Genomic DNA, 16,803 nt, shown 5'->3' on the forward strand with positions numbered 1-16,803 from the left:
AAAAAAATGAAAAATGCTTTTGTGTGTCACCTGCTCCTACTAAAATGAGCAAACATCAGTAGGTGAGGTTATCATGTCCTATGACACTCACCAGTGAATTTAACCAAGTCCAGCCCCGAGCGATTAAAAGAATGCATGTACATAAAAGTTTATATACCTTTTTTTTCAAAGCGTAGAGCTGACTCTGCTGAGCATTCTTGATCTGATCTGCTGACAAATGCACTGGCATGACATTAAGCCAGAAATAAGACTTACTGCTGATGTCGTCTCCCTGTCTCTAAAATTCTGGGGCATATGACAAGGTGCTTGTACAGACCACTCATTTTGATACTCCTTCAAAAAAGAGGAGTGCCTTTCATACCCGAACATCTGATATCATGTCTACAGGAAATTTTAGCGCAAAGACGCTCGCAGCTACAAGTATGCCAGTTGCACAACACATTTCGTTGGAAAAATGCTGCACATAGAAGTGCATGATCTGACAATTGAAAAAATTTAAGCCTGCAGGTTTAGATCTTAAAATGTATCTTCAGGGCTTTCAAGAAATTGTCTGGCTTTTGTAATGACTGGCCCTAATTCTATTAGTTTTTATTCCTTAAATCCTAATGAATCCCTAATATGTAATAAAAACTGATATACAAATGCGGTCAAGAACATCATGACTTTACCGAAAGCTGCACACGTATTATGGCATGGTGCCTATTCACCTTAACATCAGATGCATGCTTCTTATTTCTTGCGGATGAACGAAGACGACGGAGCTTCGCCAAGTTCTGGACACACTCCCTCATATTACCAGCTTTCACTGTAAAAGTTAAAAAAAGTTGAAAAAAAAGGTACAAATCTTTGTTAACATTTTTATAAATGTGTAACAGCCACCTTTTGTAATGTGAGTGGCACTGAAGAAATCAGCATTTTTAAAATCAAAATTCTACCAAATTATGATACTTGACGCTACACGTCCTTTTAGGACATAAAAGGTTTGCATAGGGTGGCAGCTTTTTCACTAAGGGGATTATCTATAATTTGTTTTATTACTGTGAGGCATTACAGCAGCTAGACCACTTGCTAGGTTTCCACGCCACCAATGCAGGATGGCGCTGTTGGTTGTGGCTTCTTTGCATTACTGCTCATCAATGGCGCTGGTCACTGCAAAATTTTAAAAAGACATATCAGTCGTAATCATTACCATGAGCGTGAAAATGTTCAAACCAGAAACTAACCCTTTCACTGCATGCAAAGCTGTCTCTCCTCCTTGCCATAAGCTCTTGTGACTTGTAATGCCTGCATAAAATATTGTGAGTCATTGCTTCAGTACCTCTGTTCATTGTAAAAAATGTTTAAAGCATCAGTTTGAGAGTGCTCATCAAAAATTCTTTTGGCTAATACTCTGTAAAATTCAGTCTCTAGTTCCCCGCAATAGCGCAGCATTTCTTCTCTGTATTGTTTGGACACGATTGTATTGTTCTCTGTATTGTTCGATCTTCACCTGTGCATACTCATCATTGCCCCATAAAACTGAGCATTTTTCTACACCATCTGTAATTTTCATTCACACAGCTTCTAAAACTGGCTTGAGCTAGTAAACGGTTCCTGTCGCAGTCCTATATTAATCTTTCTCTATAGATTAGAAAGTAGTACTTGTCATATGAAGCATTTTAGCTGTGGGCAGAGCTATGAGGGTTTGCCAGTATGTTTATTGGAGCACCAGAAGTTAAACTCCATATATAAACTTATGTACACCAGTTATGGTTGCGGAAAACCACCTTGACAAGTCGCTTTCGTATTCAGTATTTTTCTGTTTTTCTCCCCAGGCTGGAACTGTAGTGTTCCCGGTAACAGGGAAGTAGTCTGCAAATATCGCAGAGCATTACCAATTGCAGGCTTGTGTTCTTTTTCGTTCAAAATGGTATCCAGTTTTGCAACTGTCGAAAAGCTGTCTAACCTGGCGTTGGAAGCAAGGGCTGATGTGGGCTTGCTTAGTTGTGTCCACTGCTATGCCCGGGCACAACTTTTAAGAACGGCAATAGATCATGTAGTGTATCATTCCGCCAAAGCGTAAACCCAGATGTCAACGCAACGCATGTGCGTTTTGAAAGGAGATTGTGTTTAATGCCACGTAGTTTGTCACGTAGTTTGCGTGTCATCACTACAATAATTTGTAAGCAGATTTAATCCAAAAATTCATGGAAACAACTCGTGTCACATTCGAAGTACTCGCAGTAATACACTCTTTGTGCCGTGCAGAGTAACAGCTGGCTGCTGTGACAATGCACAAGGGAAACTTTTGTTGTCGTTCTTAAGTTATACCCGAGTGCAGTTGGAAGTGCCCGGAATGGCGCCGTTCTGACGTTAGAAGCCTATTTGATTCTTCAATCCTTAATGTAACGACGCCTTATGGCATCACTTTTTCTTGCAGCCTTCGAATGCCTACACGCTGGGAGCGTATAGCGGTAGCTTGATATTCACCAATGCCCCCTACGAGTCTGCAGCTGAGTGAATGACAGCATTCTGACAAGGTCGGCGTGAAGCACGCTTGTGGTGGTGCGGTGGTCGGTATGCGCCATATGTTTGCGATGTACCAGCCGCTGTCAACAAGCTGTGCCGGACAATTTGCCCGCCTGGACACGAGTGTTGTGAACAGCATTTCGGTTTCACTGGGAGCAAGCTCAACAATTCATCACGGTTGTGCCCGGTGAAATAGTGTCGCCATAGAAATAAACACGTTGCCAAACATATCAAATGTTTGCACGTGGAGAAAGGGTGTGGTGAGAGACCTGGCGGTTTTATAGAGGTCAGTTGCGAACTAAGGGTCAGTTGCTGGTGGGCTGAATTTGTAGCCGTACAACAGCAAAAACAACCCCTCATTCATAGTTTGAAATCTTGAATGAAGTTTGGTGTGCCTGTTTTTAGATAAATTTTGAAAAAAAGAACATTGTTTGTATATCTAGCTTTCCAAACATGCCATAGGTAATTTAGGTACTGTCAGCTCTAATGCAAGTATGCTGTTACTTAAGGAAATTAGATGCTGAAATAATTTAGATGTTCTGTCAGGTGTGGCAAAACCTGTGAACACTCTGAAACATAAACTGAAGTTGTGTCGTGCGTCGACTCAGGTCGAAAAATGGCCGCCACATTCCGCTCCTTTTCCAGAAAAACTAAGCAGGATGCCTGTACAGGGTAGCAAATTTTAGCTGAAAGCTGTCAATAAGGACAGCTATAGAGTTCTTATATCTTTGATAAACTATTCTCGAGTATGTGGACTGTAGGTCATTGTAAGAACATGCAAGATGAATTTTGCTGTGGATTTCTACAGCATTTCTGTTGCAGATACCCATGCCAGTCGTCTTTTTTACCAGGGGTGTTGTAGTGGTGGATTTTCTTGTCTGCTGCATTACACCCCTATCTACTTACCCTTAGAGAGATAAGAGTCAAACGTGAGGTGGTTCAGTTGGTTAATGCCTGGTTTACGCATAAGTGGCAACAAATTAAAACGTCGTCTGAATGTTTTCATGAATACGAGTTCTGATTTACAGGTGCCAAAAGTTAGTTGCGAATCATAACTAAGAATGCCACTTTTTAGATGCATGCAATGTAGGCACTGGCATTTCTCCCATTTCACATCCAAACTGTTTGTCGAAATTTTAATTTCTTCCTTCTTAATGAAGCTCTTCTATAAACCCAAATTATGACATCAGCGATCCAGGAATCATGATAATGGTTGCCATGTAAAAGCATCTTATATCTAAAATACAAACGGTTTGCGGCATAAAAGGTATACTTCTCAGTGAAAGTGTAATCATAATTGTTTTTTTTTTTTTCGAAGGCCTCGGTTTGTATCGGCTGTTTTTCACCAAATTTATAGCAGGTAATCTCAGTGTAAATTAACTAGGTCTATTTTTAGCTACGATAGTTTGGATGACTACAAATAAAAAATTAAAAATTTGTCTACTTTCACAATGTACACATAGTAAACATAGTTCAATAAGACCTAATAAAAGTGAACAAATGTAAAGGAAAAAATCAGGAAGCAGATGAGGGGTAAGTCACCCATAGAACCTTCTGAGCAGGCTGAATAAATTTTCATCTTGTGCAATCGGAATTTGAAAATGTAAATATATGCAACATGAGTTGCATTATGTCTACTATATATAAACAAGTCTGTTTGTTCAAGCATGAATAATTAGAAGTTGTGACAGGTTTTAGTAACTACAGAGGTATTTAAAAGCATGTCAGCTAGCACCCAGGGGTACAGCAAAGCCATGAGTCGCCAGTATACCAAAGAGGGCAAATACGAAGTGACTGATCATTGAAGACTTGCAGGCAAATGGCTTCACACTCTAATAGGGTTGGCGTGATGTCGCCTTGTGATTAACGGTAGATGGCTGTTAGGCACATGGTGCATGTAACTGGCGACACCTCTCGTTTGTGCCGAGATGAATTCCACATGGAACAGGCTATTTAAATGGGCCTTGCATGGCAAAAACACTTGCACATCTTTAATTTCTTGATTACTTTTGTTGAGAAAGTTCATCAGAAAATGAAATTCAGCCAGAATTTAAGTATTCGGTGCAAGTGATCGTAACTTGCATAATTCTGATGGTGCAGTTGTTCATCAAGCTATTGGTGAGTGATGTTTAGATTCAATAGTGAGTAACAGGTTGTAACATCCATTGTCTTGCTAGTCTGGGTAGTTTAGTTTGGTTTAGTGAGATACTTCATATGACGTTCTTTTTTGTTGTCTTGTAAATTTAAGTAGCCATTCTTAGTGCATGTATATTTGTTTTCATCTGTTTTAAAGGTATTTGTGTTGTGCTATATGTCACTACCATCGTACGCAGTTTTTGCAGTCTTTGTGTTTTGTAATGCGTAGCCTGAAGCAGGGTTAGAGTGCACATAACAATGGATCCCAAGCCTTAGTTTTACTCCAAAGCTAATAGTAATTTGTATGCTACATTTTCATTTCACATACTGCTGCAATGTTTTGTTAGCATTGCTTTTGTGAAGGCTTCTGAGGGCAGAAAATTCTGTCGAATGCATTTACGATCCAATTTGTCAAACAGACAGCGATAGAAAAACAGCAGATCCACAAGGCTGAAATTCCAGTTATGAGTAGAACAGACCACACAGAGAACAATCTGGACTAAATATAGTAACAACTTACTTTTTTTTATATAATGTCCTTATAATATTATTGTGGACAAAATGCTTAATGTGTTTGCGTTTTTTGCACTTGTTTTAGAAGTGTTGTTCAAGGTTCAGTACTTAATTTCTAAAAAGTATCAAGCTAACACAGTACATACCACATTTGTACTGTGCACTAGCTATTCAATTTTCACTGGAAGTGATGGATGCTCCAGCTGTGAGGAAGTATGAGGAATTGGAAAAAGTAACTTCTTAGATTATAGTAACTAGCACTCTGGACGGGGCACATTCTTTAGCAAATAACATATATGCCCAGCCCAGAAACATATATACATAAAAAATGGCGTTCGCATTTCTCCAAAAGCTTTCTTTTAAAATGTGATGCCAGAATAAGATACATCAATCTGTATTTACCTACGCCGAAGTTTTTCTTTTAAATGATTTGAGCGAATGGTACAACGATATTTACTACATCGTATAATTTGTCAATCATTTCACATGATCTTCGATTCAGTGCCTTGCCAAATATTTCCAGCTAAACTAAGGTTGTGCCAATTCCCGATCTCACCGTCTGTCATAGTTTCAGAAATAGTACTGAAGTATGATGACGAACAAGCGGTAGTAGTTTTCAGACCTTTTTCTTATTTTGACGAACAAGTTGTGATTTGCGCGTCCCCATCATACAGGCTTATTGTTGACGTGAGCCTTAGATTTATGTCAATGCCACGCATGAACATTAAGGGTTCTTGTTCACTTAATGTGTGCCTCATTTAGAACGACTGTAGGTGTTTGCTGCTAGAAGATGTGTAAAGACATTGTATGTAACAGCATGATGTTTAACAATAAAGCATGTAATAACATGTCTTCGTGTGTGCATGTTGTGGTATACTCAGTCTCAAAGTGAGCATGCATTCTGCCATAACGGCTTGGGGGTAAGACTACCAGTATTTACTTTACATTACAGCCACACTTATTTATGGGAAATTAGAAAGCAACAAGGCAGACTTGTAAAGTGATGGTCCAATAATTTGTCATTTTTCTCCAGTTTTTTATGGAGTAGTTTGCCTGTATTCTGCCGTCACCTTTGTGCCTACTTCAAAACTGGTTTTTAGCTAATGTTGCCTATATTTCAGTGCTTCATTATACAATTCCAGATTATGCTGGATTTGTCATTTGTAATACTATGGCATGTCCTGGATAAACTTGACTGACAACAAATTTGTCCCTTGCTGCTGCTCTGAAACCGCAATTAAGCCAAATTTTCACAAAATCTGTTAATCAAAATGTGCTGCTACAGAAACAGAAATGATTCCATCATGTTTGTTGCACAATGGCATCGAAAATCAAAATCAACAAGGCAAGCATGCAATAGCATTCGACATATGACAGCATAAGCACACCAATTTTTGGCTACACTAAGCCTACAGTTGTAATAAAGAGCTGTAGGCATGCCTAGGCGTCTAATGACTGCTCTGGTTCCACCTCGTGTTGTCTGTTAGAAAGGCGTGCACTACAGTTTCTCGAGTTGGACGTTGTTTCAGCACTTGAGCCTGCTACTCCCTGGAGATGATTACATGGTTTTGGAAAGAGAGGATAAAGCTCGAGTGCTAGAAAACGGCCAGCATTGTTATGTCATTGGACAGGCTAGAAGGGACACAACAAAGGCTTCTACATTCAGCACTCAAGGCTTCCTTTTCAATGCCCAGTTTGTCCAGCATGCTGTCTCTTGATGTGCTACTGCCTTGGTACGTGCTGCATGCTTTGCTGTTTCAAATACATGTGCTAAAGCTTTTGTGTGTGCATGTGTGTACCACCTTTTCAATGCGCACATTGTGACTGCTCTCTTGTTCATTCAGTGTCTTATACGCTGCTGTGCTTTGTCATTTTCCCAGCTCCATACCACTGAACCAAGTATCTAATGAATGATATGTTCCAGAAAGGGTGTGCTAAAGCTTTTGTGTGTGCATGTGTGTACCACCTTTTCAATACGCACATTGTGACTGCTCTCTTGTTCATTCAGTGTCTTATACGCTGCTGTGCTTTGTCATTTTCCCAGCTCCATACCACTGAACCAAGTATCTAATGAATGATATGTTCCAGAAAGGGTTGATTACAATGCAAGGGATTTATTTTAGCCAAACCCTGATAAAGCTAGGTGTCTCCTTTAAGTTGTGCTTATTAAAATGGATCTGTTTAATTTGCACGCTTTTTATCTATTACATCTTGAAAGCTTGTCTTCGAGCTTTGTCAAAGGAGCACTGAGTGAAAGAGAGCCGATTCAAGCCGAGTCAAGAGATATGTCGTATAAGCTCAAGCCAACCCAACCACCAGTGGCTTATACCTTAAAGGTTTGCAGAACGCATTCCATGCATCAGAAATTGATTGAGACAAGCAACTACTCCGTTCTGAATCCTCGGATATTCTTGGGTAGTATACAAAAAATAAAATTGACAACTGGATTAAAAAGTACAGGCGTTACCTTGCAACGGCAGAAATGCTACGTCTCTAATGCAGACGTCATTTGTAGTAAATTTAGTGATGAGATAAATTGTCCAATTGTGTTTTCGATTGCACGGGCAAAGTAAGATGCTCAGTATTTTGCGTTTAGCGGCTAATTTTCTCTTGCCAGCTCCCTGGAAAGTCCGAAAAATATTGGAAAGCTTGGAAAAATATTGGAATATTGGAAAATATTGGAAAGAATAGGGAAAGTTGGGCTGCCCCCCACTTCCTGAAAATGCTGCATGGGTTGGGTGCGTTCTCTGCAGTCGGATTTTATATTGATATCCGCGTGGTATCTCTTTTATCTCCTGGCCAGGGCTCAGTTGCTAGACGTAATCTAACCAAAGACAGTGCGCATGTCATAACCAGTGCTCGAAAATTCCATAAAATAATGTACAAAAGGAAAGACTCCCTTTTATGAAAACAGAGTCCTGGCTCGCTGTAGAGTTCCAGCTGTGTCAAGGAACATTATCTCGCTGGGGACGCTGTGCCGTTGGGTAAGGCAGCGGCGACTGGGAAGGGGGAGGGGGCGAAGCGAAGCGGGGCGCGCATTGAAATCGCATGCTAGATTATAGAGTTTTATGCTAAAATACCTAGAGAGGAATCTGTCGCACTGCCAGCGCGAAGTCTATTCAGCGCAATTACGCTTTGAGGTCTGAACAAATAGAATAACCAGAATAACACGCGGTTACGGCGGCGCAAATTGTGTTTTTTTTTTTTCGCAAAAATTTTTTCCAAGCAAAATGACGCCAGCACAACGAAGCAAGTGGCCTGTAAAGGGTGCACCCCTGCACAAAGGGTCTTCTTGCGGGGAAGCAACCTTTAGAACTAAAGAGTACGTTATACTTAGGGTTTTTCGTTTTCGGGTTTTATATTTTAACACGAAAGTGTTTTATGCCGGGATACACCAAGATTTCACTGACGTCATATCCGTCACGGAAATGACGCCAGTACACCTTTGTCGAAATAACCCGCCAACAGGACGTCGTTTATCGAGCACACCTACAAGACAGCCGCCGACCCGCAAATTATGCTCAGCTGCAGATTTCGCTGCACATTTCACTTTCGTGTTTTACCGATTCCTATGACAGAGGAATCAGCCACAGTTTTTCTAATCTGGAGGTTTAGCTGACCATTATCATATGCGATTGTCTGCCATTCTGAGACGCCAAGCCAACTAGCTGTTACAAAATAATTTTTCACTTTCGCGAAAAAACATATTTTAATCGTTTCATTCTTATTTAAAAAGAATAAACTATCAGAACAGTCTGTGAGTATTGTATACATAGGACAAATATTTGCACCGCGATCAACCACACCGACGCAGATCGTCTGAGAGCTTCGGATACCTGTGGACCTGGCGTGGTGCAAACATTTACGGTCTGTTCTGATAATTTATTCTTTTAAAATAATAATAGAACGATTAAAATTTGTCTTGCATGGTGGTGCAGGGCGTTACATGGTAAATTCTCAGGAGTATTCGCAAAGAATGATTACGCATTAAGAACTAATGCTCGCATGTTTACAGTATACAGGGTGTTACATCGGTAAAGGAACACATTATAAAAATTTTCCTGTGCGAACCGCTGCTCCGTTCGTGCTCAAACTTCACACAAAGGTCGCATTTTGTGTCTATTTTGTTTGAAACCGGGGAAAACGTACTTACATGTTTATTTTGAAAATAAATAAGAACATTTCCGTCTATGGGAAAATGGCGGCCGATTTGGACGTGCAAGCTGATCTTGGATGACGACGCCACCTGGGATATGCAAAACGAAACGCGTAATTGCGATTCACCGTAGGTAGGAGCCAAATGAGGTAGCAGACGATCAGGAAACCTCTTTTGTCGGTAGTTTAGGATGGCCACAAATAATTACATAAGAGCTCACACGAATCATAGTAAAGTATTGCCGCGGTTCATCGTTTTCAATACCAGTCATCTGGTTTGAAATCGTCTGTCATCAGTTGTGCCAGGTCACTCCGTTTTCCGAATTAAGGCTCACCATTTTTTTCACGTTTGTTGCTTTGTTCTTGTTTTATTTTTATTATTCTGTGCGTGCGTGTCTGTGCTTGTGACATGGCGTCATGAGATCATTCACTGCAGATGGACAGGTTGCCTTTTGTTCTGTATATATAACGCCTGTCTATAACGCCTGTGAACCATAACGACAAAACTTTGCACAAAGGAAGGAACGCACATTGCTATACATCGCACATATGTATGCCTTTCAGCTAAGTAAAAAAGAAACCTTGCACTGGTATTTTGGTGCTCCAGTTTGAAAGCAAGCCGTCCATGGAAACCGACGGGATGAACAGTCCGTCTCGATCGCTTTCAGGCACGTACGTGTTAACAAAATAGCTGCCACAGTTGATTCCCTACTTATCTAAATGAACACATTTCGTCACTTTTTGGTGCACTTCGCTTGTTTTCATACTCACTAAAATGTTACAATAGAAATCTTTACTCCCCACGTAATTCCCACGGTAACACGATTTGCCTCGAGCGAGTCGCGCGATGATGCTAGCGTTAGATTGCTCTGCCGCAGGGTTCGTACAGGCTTGAAAAGCAAAAATTCAAGGGTTTGAACGACTTCCAAGGACCAGAAAACACATTTTCAAGGTCGCCATCTAACGTTTTATATGGGATTATTTATAACTTTTCCAACACAATGCAAATGTTTTTTATTGCACAATACCTAAACACATTAGTGCACATTTAGATAGTTGCTAAAGGGTTGGTAAATGTTTCCCCAGCTTTATTTTTATTTCATGGCTGATATTTAGAGGTTTTTCTTTTTCCTTTGTGTTTGCTGAGGCTGTTTGATTTCAAAACTTAGTTAATGTTGTCTGCATCTCCTGCTTTGTCAGCAGAGTATCAGCTAAAATTAAATCCGCAAGTGTTGCTGCAAGGCAGGATGAACAATGTACACGTCCACCATTTGCACGTAAAAGGAAACGCAGATGGAGCGTATGAGGCACAGCAAACATGCAAGGAGCGAGCGTCCACAGACTAGATGGAAGATGCAAGATGCAATATAGAGAACAGAAGCTGGCTTTCACTAGATTGTATCGTGACATGGATGGGATTGACAAGTGCCTGCTCCTAATGTTGCCTCGTAATAATGAAAATCCACCAAACTTGTAATTTCACGCAATACACTGAAACTTGATTGTTACAATGTTTCTTTACATTTGTTAGCACCTAAAATCCACGACAAACACTTTAAATTCTTGTGAAAAGACAGGGCCATTGATTCTCTCCGAAAAAAATCAAGGGTTTTCAAGGACCATTTAAAATCTCCAGTACTTTCCAGGCCTTAAAATTGACACTTCTAAATTCAAGGGTTTTCAAGGTTTTCAAGGACCTGTGCGAACCCTGCTGTCGCGTATAGGTAAAAGCTGTGCGCGCACGCACGCATCCATGCGCACACCCACATGCGCACGCACGCGCGCAATACACACTGAGGCATTCCTTCTTTCAAATTAGTTGAAGATGGCGTTCTTGGATGGTGGTCATCTATCGGCTTTGTAAGAAATATTTTTTTTACCAACGTCGCTTGTTCCTTAAGCTGCCCTGGAGCTGTGTTGTCATTGAAACGTCTTTATTATATTTAAATTTGAGGGCAAAGGCGCCGCTGTGTGCTACCTGAGAGATTGCACCAGCTGGAATGCATCTGCAGACATCGGCTTGTGACCAACGCTCCCGTGCGTTGAGCTTAAACGTTAATTTATTACAATATCGCCCACTTATTTTTGTGGCCGGTGTCCTGATTTTTCCGTTAGGGTATGTAACGTCAAATGCAAAGGTTAGTGTAATTGTAGCGTCGGCCTTATTATTAGCCTACAATTCTAACAGTGTATGACCAGTTCAGTAAACAAAACGCAAGGCAGAAAACTAAGCCTGTTATTTTAGCCCGCAGACAACAAAAATAAAAGAAGCCAATGCGTATGGTCTATCTTTTTCTGGTTTTTTTTTCTTTCTCCCTACTTTAGCCCGGCGGGCCAGAGAAGCCGAGTCGACAACCGTCGCTGCTCACTCTTCAAGAAGACTCGATCTACGGAAGCGTCTGCACCGTCATGTAGACGCTGACTCACGACCTGTGTTTCCACCGCTTATCGCTGTATACCAAACCGCGACGCCCTTCGAGCGGCTGGCCGAAGTGATGGACGCGCCCAAAACCAAGCTGTATGAATGTGCCGCAGACAATTCGTCTCCGCGCTGCGTTGTGTGTGTTCTCCAGTCATGCATTTACTTTTGAACGTTCAGGCTGCTCCAGTATCGCGAGACTGCATCGCTCTTTGGTGTGTTCCGTGTCATGTTTGCGACAGTGCTCGCGACGGTTTTGTGGCTCGTTGTGTTCAAATCGACCCGCACCTCCACAATGGGTGAGCTTTGTTTTAATTAATTAACGCTGCTGCTCATACGCAGCAGTTATTGCGCTGTTACGGATGCAACGCTGTCTTCGCGGGCATCCGGTGAATTGAACGCGGAAATGATGCATTTATTTCGAGCTGCTAGCGAGTTTTACGCCATGGTAAGGCGCTTTGTCTACTGCTAAGCTCTGCAAGTGGGATGTTCACGTACGGCCAGAAGAACACCGATGGCCAAATTGGTGTTGCCGTAAAGGCAAGTTGATCAGCTGCGCATAAAATAAAAAAAAAGCCTGTACCAAAGTTTTTAAATATTTTAAGGTTTGGCAAGTCAACCGGAAGCAGTGTGACTTAACGAAAGAATTCGCACTGTGGCAGCTAATGACGAGGAAGCTTCATAAGTTTGACCGTTCGGTGCCGTGCTTTGTAATACACCTTGGGAAAATGTGTACATTATTGGAGAAAAAGAAACCACTACCTCATTGCTGGTACGCACTTGCTGTTTATAACTCACGCTTTCTGTCCGCGTCGTCATTTCTTATCTAAAAGGTATGTGCATACATGGGCAGGTATTTTTATTGTCGGTATAACACATCGCGGACCTGCTGTCAAGACCAGAGGTATAACTGTACGTGTCCCGCCAACGTCGCCTGCTGGTCCCACAAGCGTTGCAGGCACGACTTTCTAGCTGTATTATCCCAGGACCAGTCGACTGCAACCATGCACGGGCTGCGGTTGGGAGGTCGCGATTGCGAATGCGAGGCCCTTTCGCAGCGCTGGCGCTAGGTAATGCCTGCGCATGCGCACGGCTATGCGGAGGAAAGATGAGTGCGATGAAACGCTGTTCGCCTGCCGCTCTTTTCCATAACACCCCTGCTTCAACCGGTTCGATCCGTTTGTGGTGGCTTCGGAGATGGAACAAGCGTTTGCGCTACAGTGCTATAAGACCTGCCACTTGGCGAACTTCTCGCCCTAAAACACGGGGGATACAAACGACACCGCAATCGCAGCCCTCGGTGTGGGGTTACATGTAGAGTAGGGGTGGGCGATTAATCGATTAATGCTTTAGTCGCGATTAATTTTTGTAATTGGTTAATCGGTTGAAGTCACGGGAGCGAAATGAAACAAGACTGTCATGGTTAAATTGTGCGCAAGTATGTCGAGGATTATGTTCGTGTTCGAAGCACACGCCTTCACAAAAACAAAATAAAAAATTCCCCCGCACCTCCCCGAAGGGAATCGTGCAGAAATGCGAATGCATTGGGTGCACCGATGAGTGTGTTGCGAGTAATGGCGTAATTAATGACGAGAGTGTGAACGTAATAATTTATTCATCAGCACCTGTTTGTGTTATCGTTGTACCTGACGGCCACAATCACTGTTTTGTGATCGCTAAAGTGCACGGTCAAAGGGTCTTTGAGAAGCATACGCGCGTCACAGTTTCGCGTAAAGACCAGATCAATGCAACTCCCGTGAATGGTAGTGGGGCACGTGTCGAAGCCGGCAAAGAGACAATGCATATAGAGGGCCTGGTCTGCATGTACTCGACCAGCCACTCGCCACTCTTCTTGCGCACGTCAACGTTGAAGTCGCCAACCAAGACTATGGGGTCAGAGGGTTTGGAGCGCACGCGCACACTTTCCATAGCCGCGTCCAGCTGCGCGGCAACGGCGTCTCGAGCGAGGTTGGGCGCGAGGTACGCGGTCGCCACAAAGACTCCGTCTCCGGTGTAGGCAAGGGTGTACAAGTCCTTGTACGGAGACGTGTCTCGAACGGGAGACGTGGCAACGGCGTGCGATATCAAGTTCCCATACACGTTAGACACGAGACTAACACCGCAGTGCTCGCCGTCCTTGCCACTTCGAGCAAACTAGTACAGCTCGCTTCAAGCACATGCGTTCGGCATTGAGCGCGGAGAGATAACACCTGCGGGCGCACGCCGACGAAGCACGACAACCCCCGACTAAGAAATGCATTCGCATTTACGACGACGACGACGACGAAGGCAGAACTACGAGGCGCGCGCTCACGTGCGCTCGCGCTGGAGGAATGCAGGCGCACGCCGCTCGATGGACGCAAGACAACCCCCGACTAATAAATACATTCGCATTTAAAAACGATGCAAGTATGCTCAGAGATGATAGGGATTAAAATCGCAAGGTGATGTTCAAGTCATACGGGAAAATGACTACTTAAATGCAAATATACATAGCATAAAAAACGGCGAGCGGGCACTCCCACCGTCTGACCGTTATATAAACCAACTATGGTTGAAGTAAATCACGATTAATCGACGCCCCTGCAATTAAGGTGCATGCCAATGTTCCAGATTCTTTTTTTTTGCGAGAGATTGCCCTACGGAGAAAGAAAAAGTTCTCATATGTACAACACTGCATCCGTAACGCCCAAAAATCCGAGAAGAGACCGGTGCTGGCGACCCCATATCCAGTGCTTCAGATCTGGGGGTTCCCCAAGATGGAGCCCTGTGCCTCTTCCTGATTCTCAAGAAGAAGCACAGGGCCCAGCTCATCTGGGCCGGGTGTCTGGGATGTGGTAGTCTGACTGAGCTGTATCTTTTATTTTTTTTTCTCTCTTTCTGCGCTATCCCTTCATTCCCTTCTGAGCACGAGGTCGCGGGTTCGATACCCGGCCGCGGCGGCCGCTTTTCTGATGGGGGCGAAAAGCAAAAACGCCCGTGTGTACGAGATTTCGGCGCATGTTATAGATCCCCATCTGGTCAAAATTAATTCGGAGACCTCCACTACGACGCGCCTCATCACCGGCGTTGCTTCGCCGCTTTAAACCCTACAATCAGTCAATTATCCCTTCATTTCCCCTCTACTTACATTCGCCGCACTGGATTGTATGCAGGTGAACTTTCTGCCGAGCTCAATAAAATCTCCAGTGCACTTCCATTCCTTTTCCCTTCCCTCAAACCACGGCAAAAAGCCGCGAAAAGACCTAGGAGCATATTGATATTATGTATTAATACATTTTTATAATTATTTTAAACATTACTTTTATCATTTTTCTCTTAAACTAATGTAACCGATTAATCGATCAAATAACCGGCTAAAACCTGCCGATTAATTGGATTAAAATTTTCAACCGACGCCCAGACCTAATGTATGTATGTATGTATGTATGTATGTATGTATGTATGTATGTATGTATGTATGTATGTATGTATGTATGTATGTATGTATGTATGTATGTATGTATGTATGTATGTATGTATGTATTTATTGTTCTTTGGAAAAGGAACATCCACCAACAGGCGTAAATTGTCTCGCCTAGGGGGCGGACACCGGAATTTCTCTGTAATGCCAATTTTCTCAATGGGTAATCTAATGTAGAGACATTACGCGAAAAAATTATTGGCGTTCCTACACGAAAGCTGCTGCCTTGAGTGTCTCTACCGAGTTTATTTTTCTTAATGCTAACCGTGCCACACGTACTTCGGCGGGTTCCTTCGTCGTCATGGTACGGACGATGGCCTAAGAACGAAGCTGCCACTCAGCTCGGCATGAGAGCGCAAATCGAACCAAGCCGCCAACTAGTGACCCTAGTTGGTCACTAGCGTCATTAGATAAGGTTCTATAGAACCTTATCTAGTGACACTACCGCCTACTAAGCATGATTCTTGGCTGAATTCCGCCTTGTCATGGCTGCGCAGGTCCCGCCAAGGCTGCGCGCGTCTGGAGATAAGCCCAGTGCCGCCACGACAACGGCGCCGCGTCTGGCGCACTGTTTTACCCGATTCCCGGTGAAGCACCTCAGCCCGTGATCTCAGTCGTCGCAGTAGTTGCGGTTACATGGCTGCGACAGAAGCTCAGCGAACCCATTTTCTGTCGCGTCAACGCCAATGAGCGCCATTAGGCTCGGACGCACTCCCTGGCCGCTGCGACTCGCTACTGTCGCAGCCATGTAACCGCGTCTAGTGAGCCTAACGATTCTTTATGCCTGCATTATCGGCCCGTATCACATGCTGATCCCTTATACACATTCCGAGAAGGGTTTCTTCTTGGTTGAGCATGTGGCCTCTCGGTGGCTGTTGGAAATAAATGAGTAATTTAAGAGGGCATAATAAAGTGGTACGTTACGCGAATCGAACGCAGGTTGTTTTAGAATTCAAATTTCTGGGGTTTCCTATTCAGCACGAGTTTTAGTTCCTGAAAAATACAGGTTGCAGCCGTTTTCTGAAACTATTCTTCTCCGGTAGACGCAATCAGCAGGCGGGAATCTTGAATTGTTTGCAACTCCACGGTGAACTAAAAATTTGTTACAAGTAAATGAAACTCTCTGTGACGGTAGAGCCGTTTTAAGGGCCAAGTGCAGTAGGCTTTTTTCCCCCCCAAGGTATGTATACAGTATACGTTAGAGTCGTATAGCTACAGAGAATCCGCGACAGATTTCGTTTCACCGCAAAGCTGGACACGCGTGAACCTTTAGGGTTACAGTTGCAACTTTGCGTTTGTCTTGAGCGCATGTCATCCTTGTAACTATTTTCAGTTTTCAATCATCGAACTGAGCAGGAGATCCTCAACGCCGGTAAGAGGCCGCAAAGGGGCCATAAAAGGTTATTTTTTTTTTTAGCATGAGATGCGGGGAAGCCCACGTGGAAGACCCAGAAGGGAACAATTTTAACGTCTGGATCGGGCCAGTTGTTTCGTAATGCACTTCTGCAAAACAGCGCGAAAAAAAAAAACCCTGCCAAATAAGAGTGCGCGACACGAGCTCGTATCTATTTGCGTACCACAACAAATATGCTCAATTGCTTGTCAGCGC

At 43.1% G+C, this 16,803-nt stretch overlaps 1 protein-coding gene across 8 annotated transcripts in view; it reads left to right on the forward strand.

Moving 5' to 3' along the window:
* Window positions 1-16,385, forward strand: part of Axo (axotactin) — a 138,935-nt gene extending 122,550 nt beyond the window's left edge. For 4 of the 8 annotated variants that reach the window (XM_077690963.1, XM_077690968.1, XM_077690966.1 and 1 more), the window contains one exon: window positions 11,638-12,510. In XM_077690963.1, coding sequence (XP_077547089.1) covers window positions 11,638-11,727 — 90 coding nt within the window. In that variant the 3' untranslated portion in view covers window positions 11,728-12,510. Of the gene's footprint in view, window positions 1-2,419; window positions 6,006-11,637; window positions 12,511-15,691 lie in introns of those variants that run through there. The other 4 variants (XM_077690965.1, XM_077690969.1, XM_077690967.1 and 1 more) reach the window with 2 other exon arrangements.
* Window positions 16,386-16,803: the final 418 nt, after the last annotated feature.

Source organism: Haemaphysalis longicornis, unplaced genomic scaffold (genome assembly GCF_048455015.1).
Source record: "Haemaphysalis longicornis isolate Haplotype H1 unplaced genomic scaffold, Haemaphysalis longicornis Haplotype H1 scaffold_10, whole genome shotgun sequence".
Lineage (NCBI taxonomy): Eukaryota > Metazoa > Arthropoda > Arachnida > Ixodida > Ixodidae > Haemaphysalis > Haemaphysalis longicornis.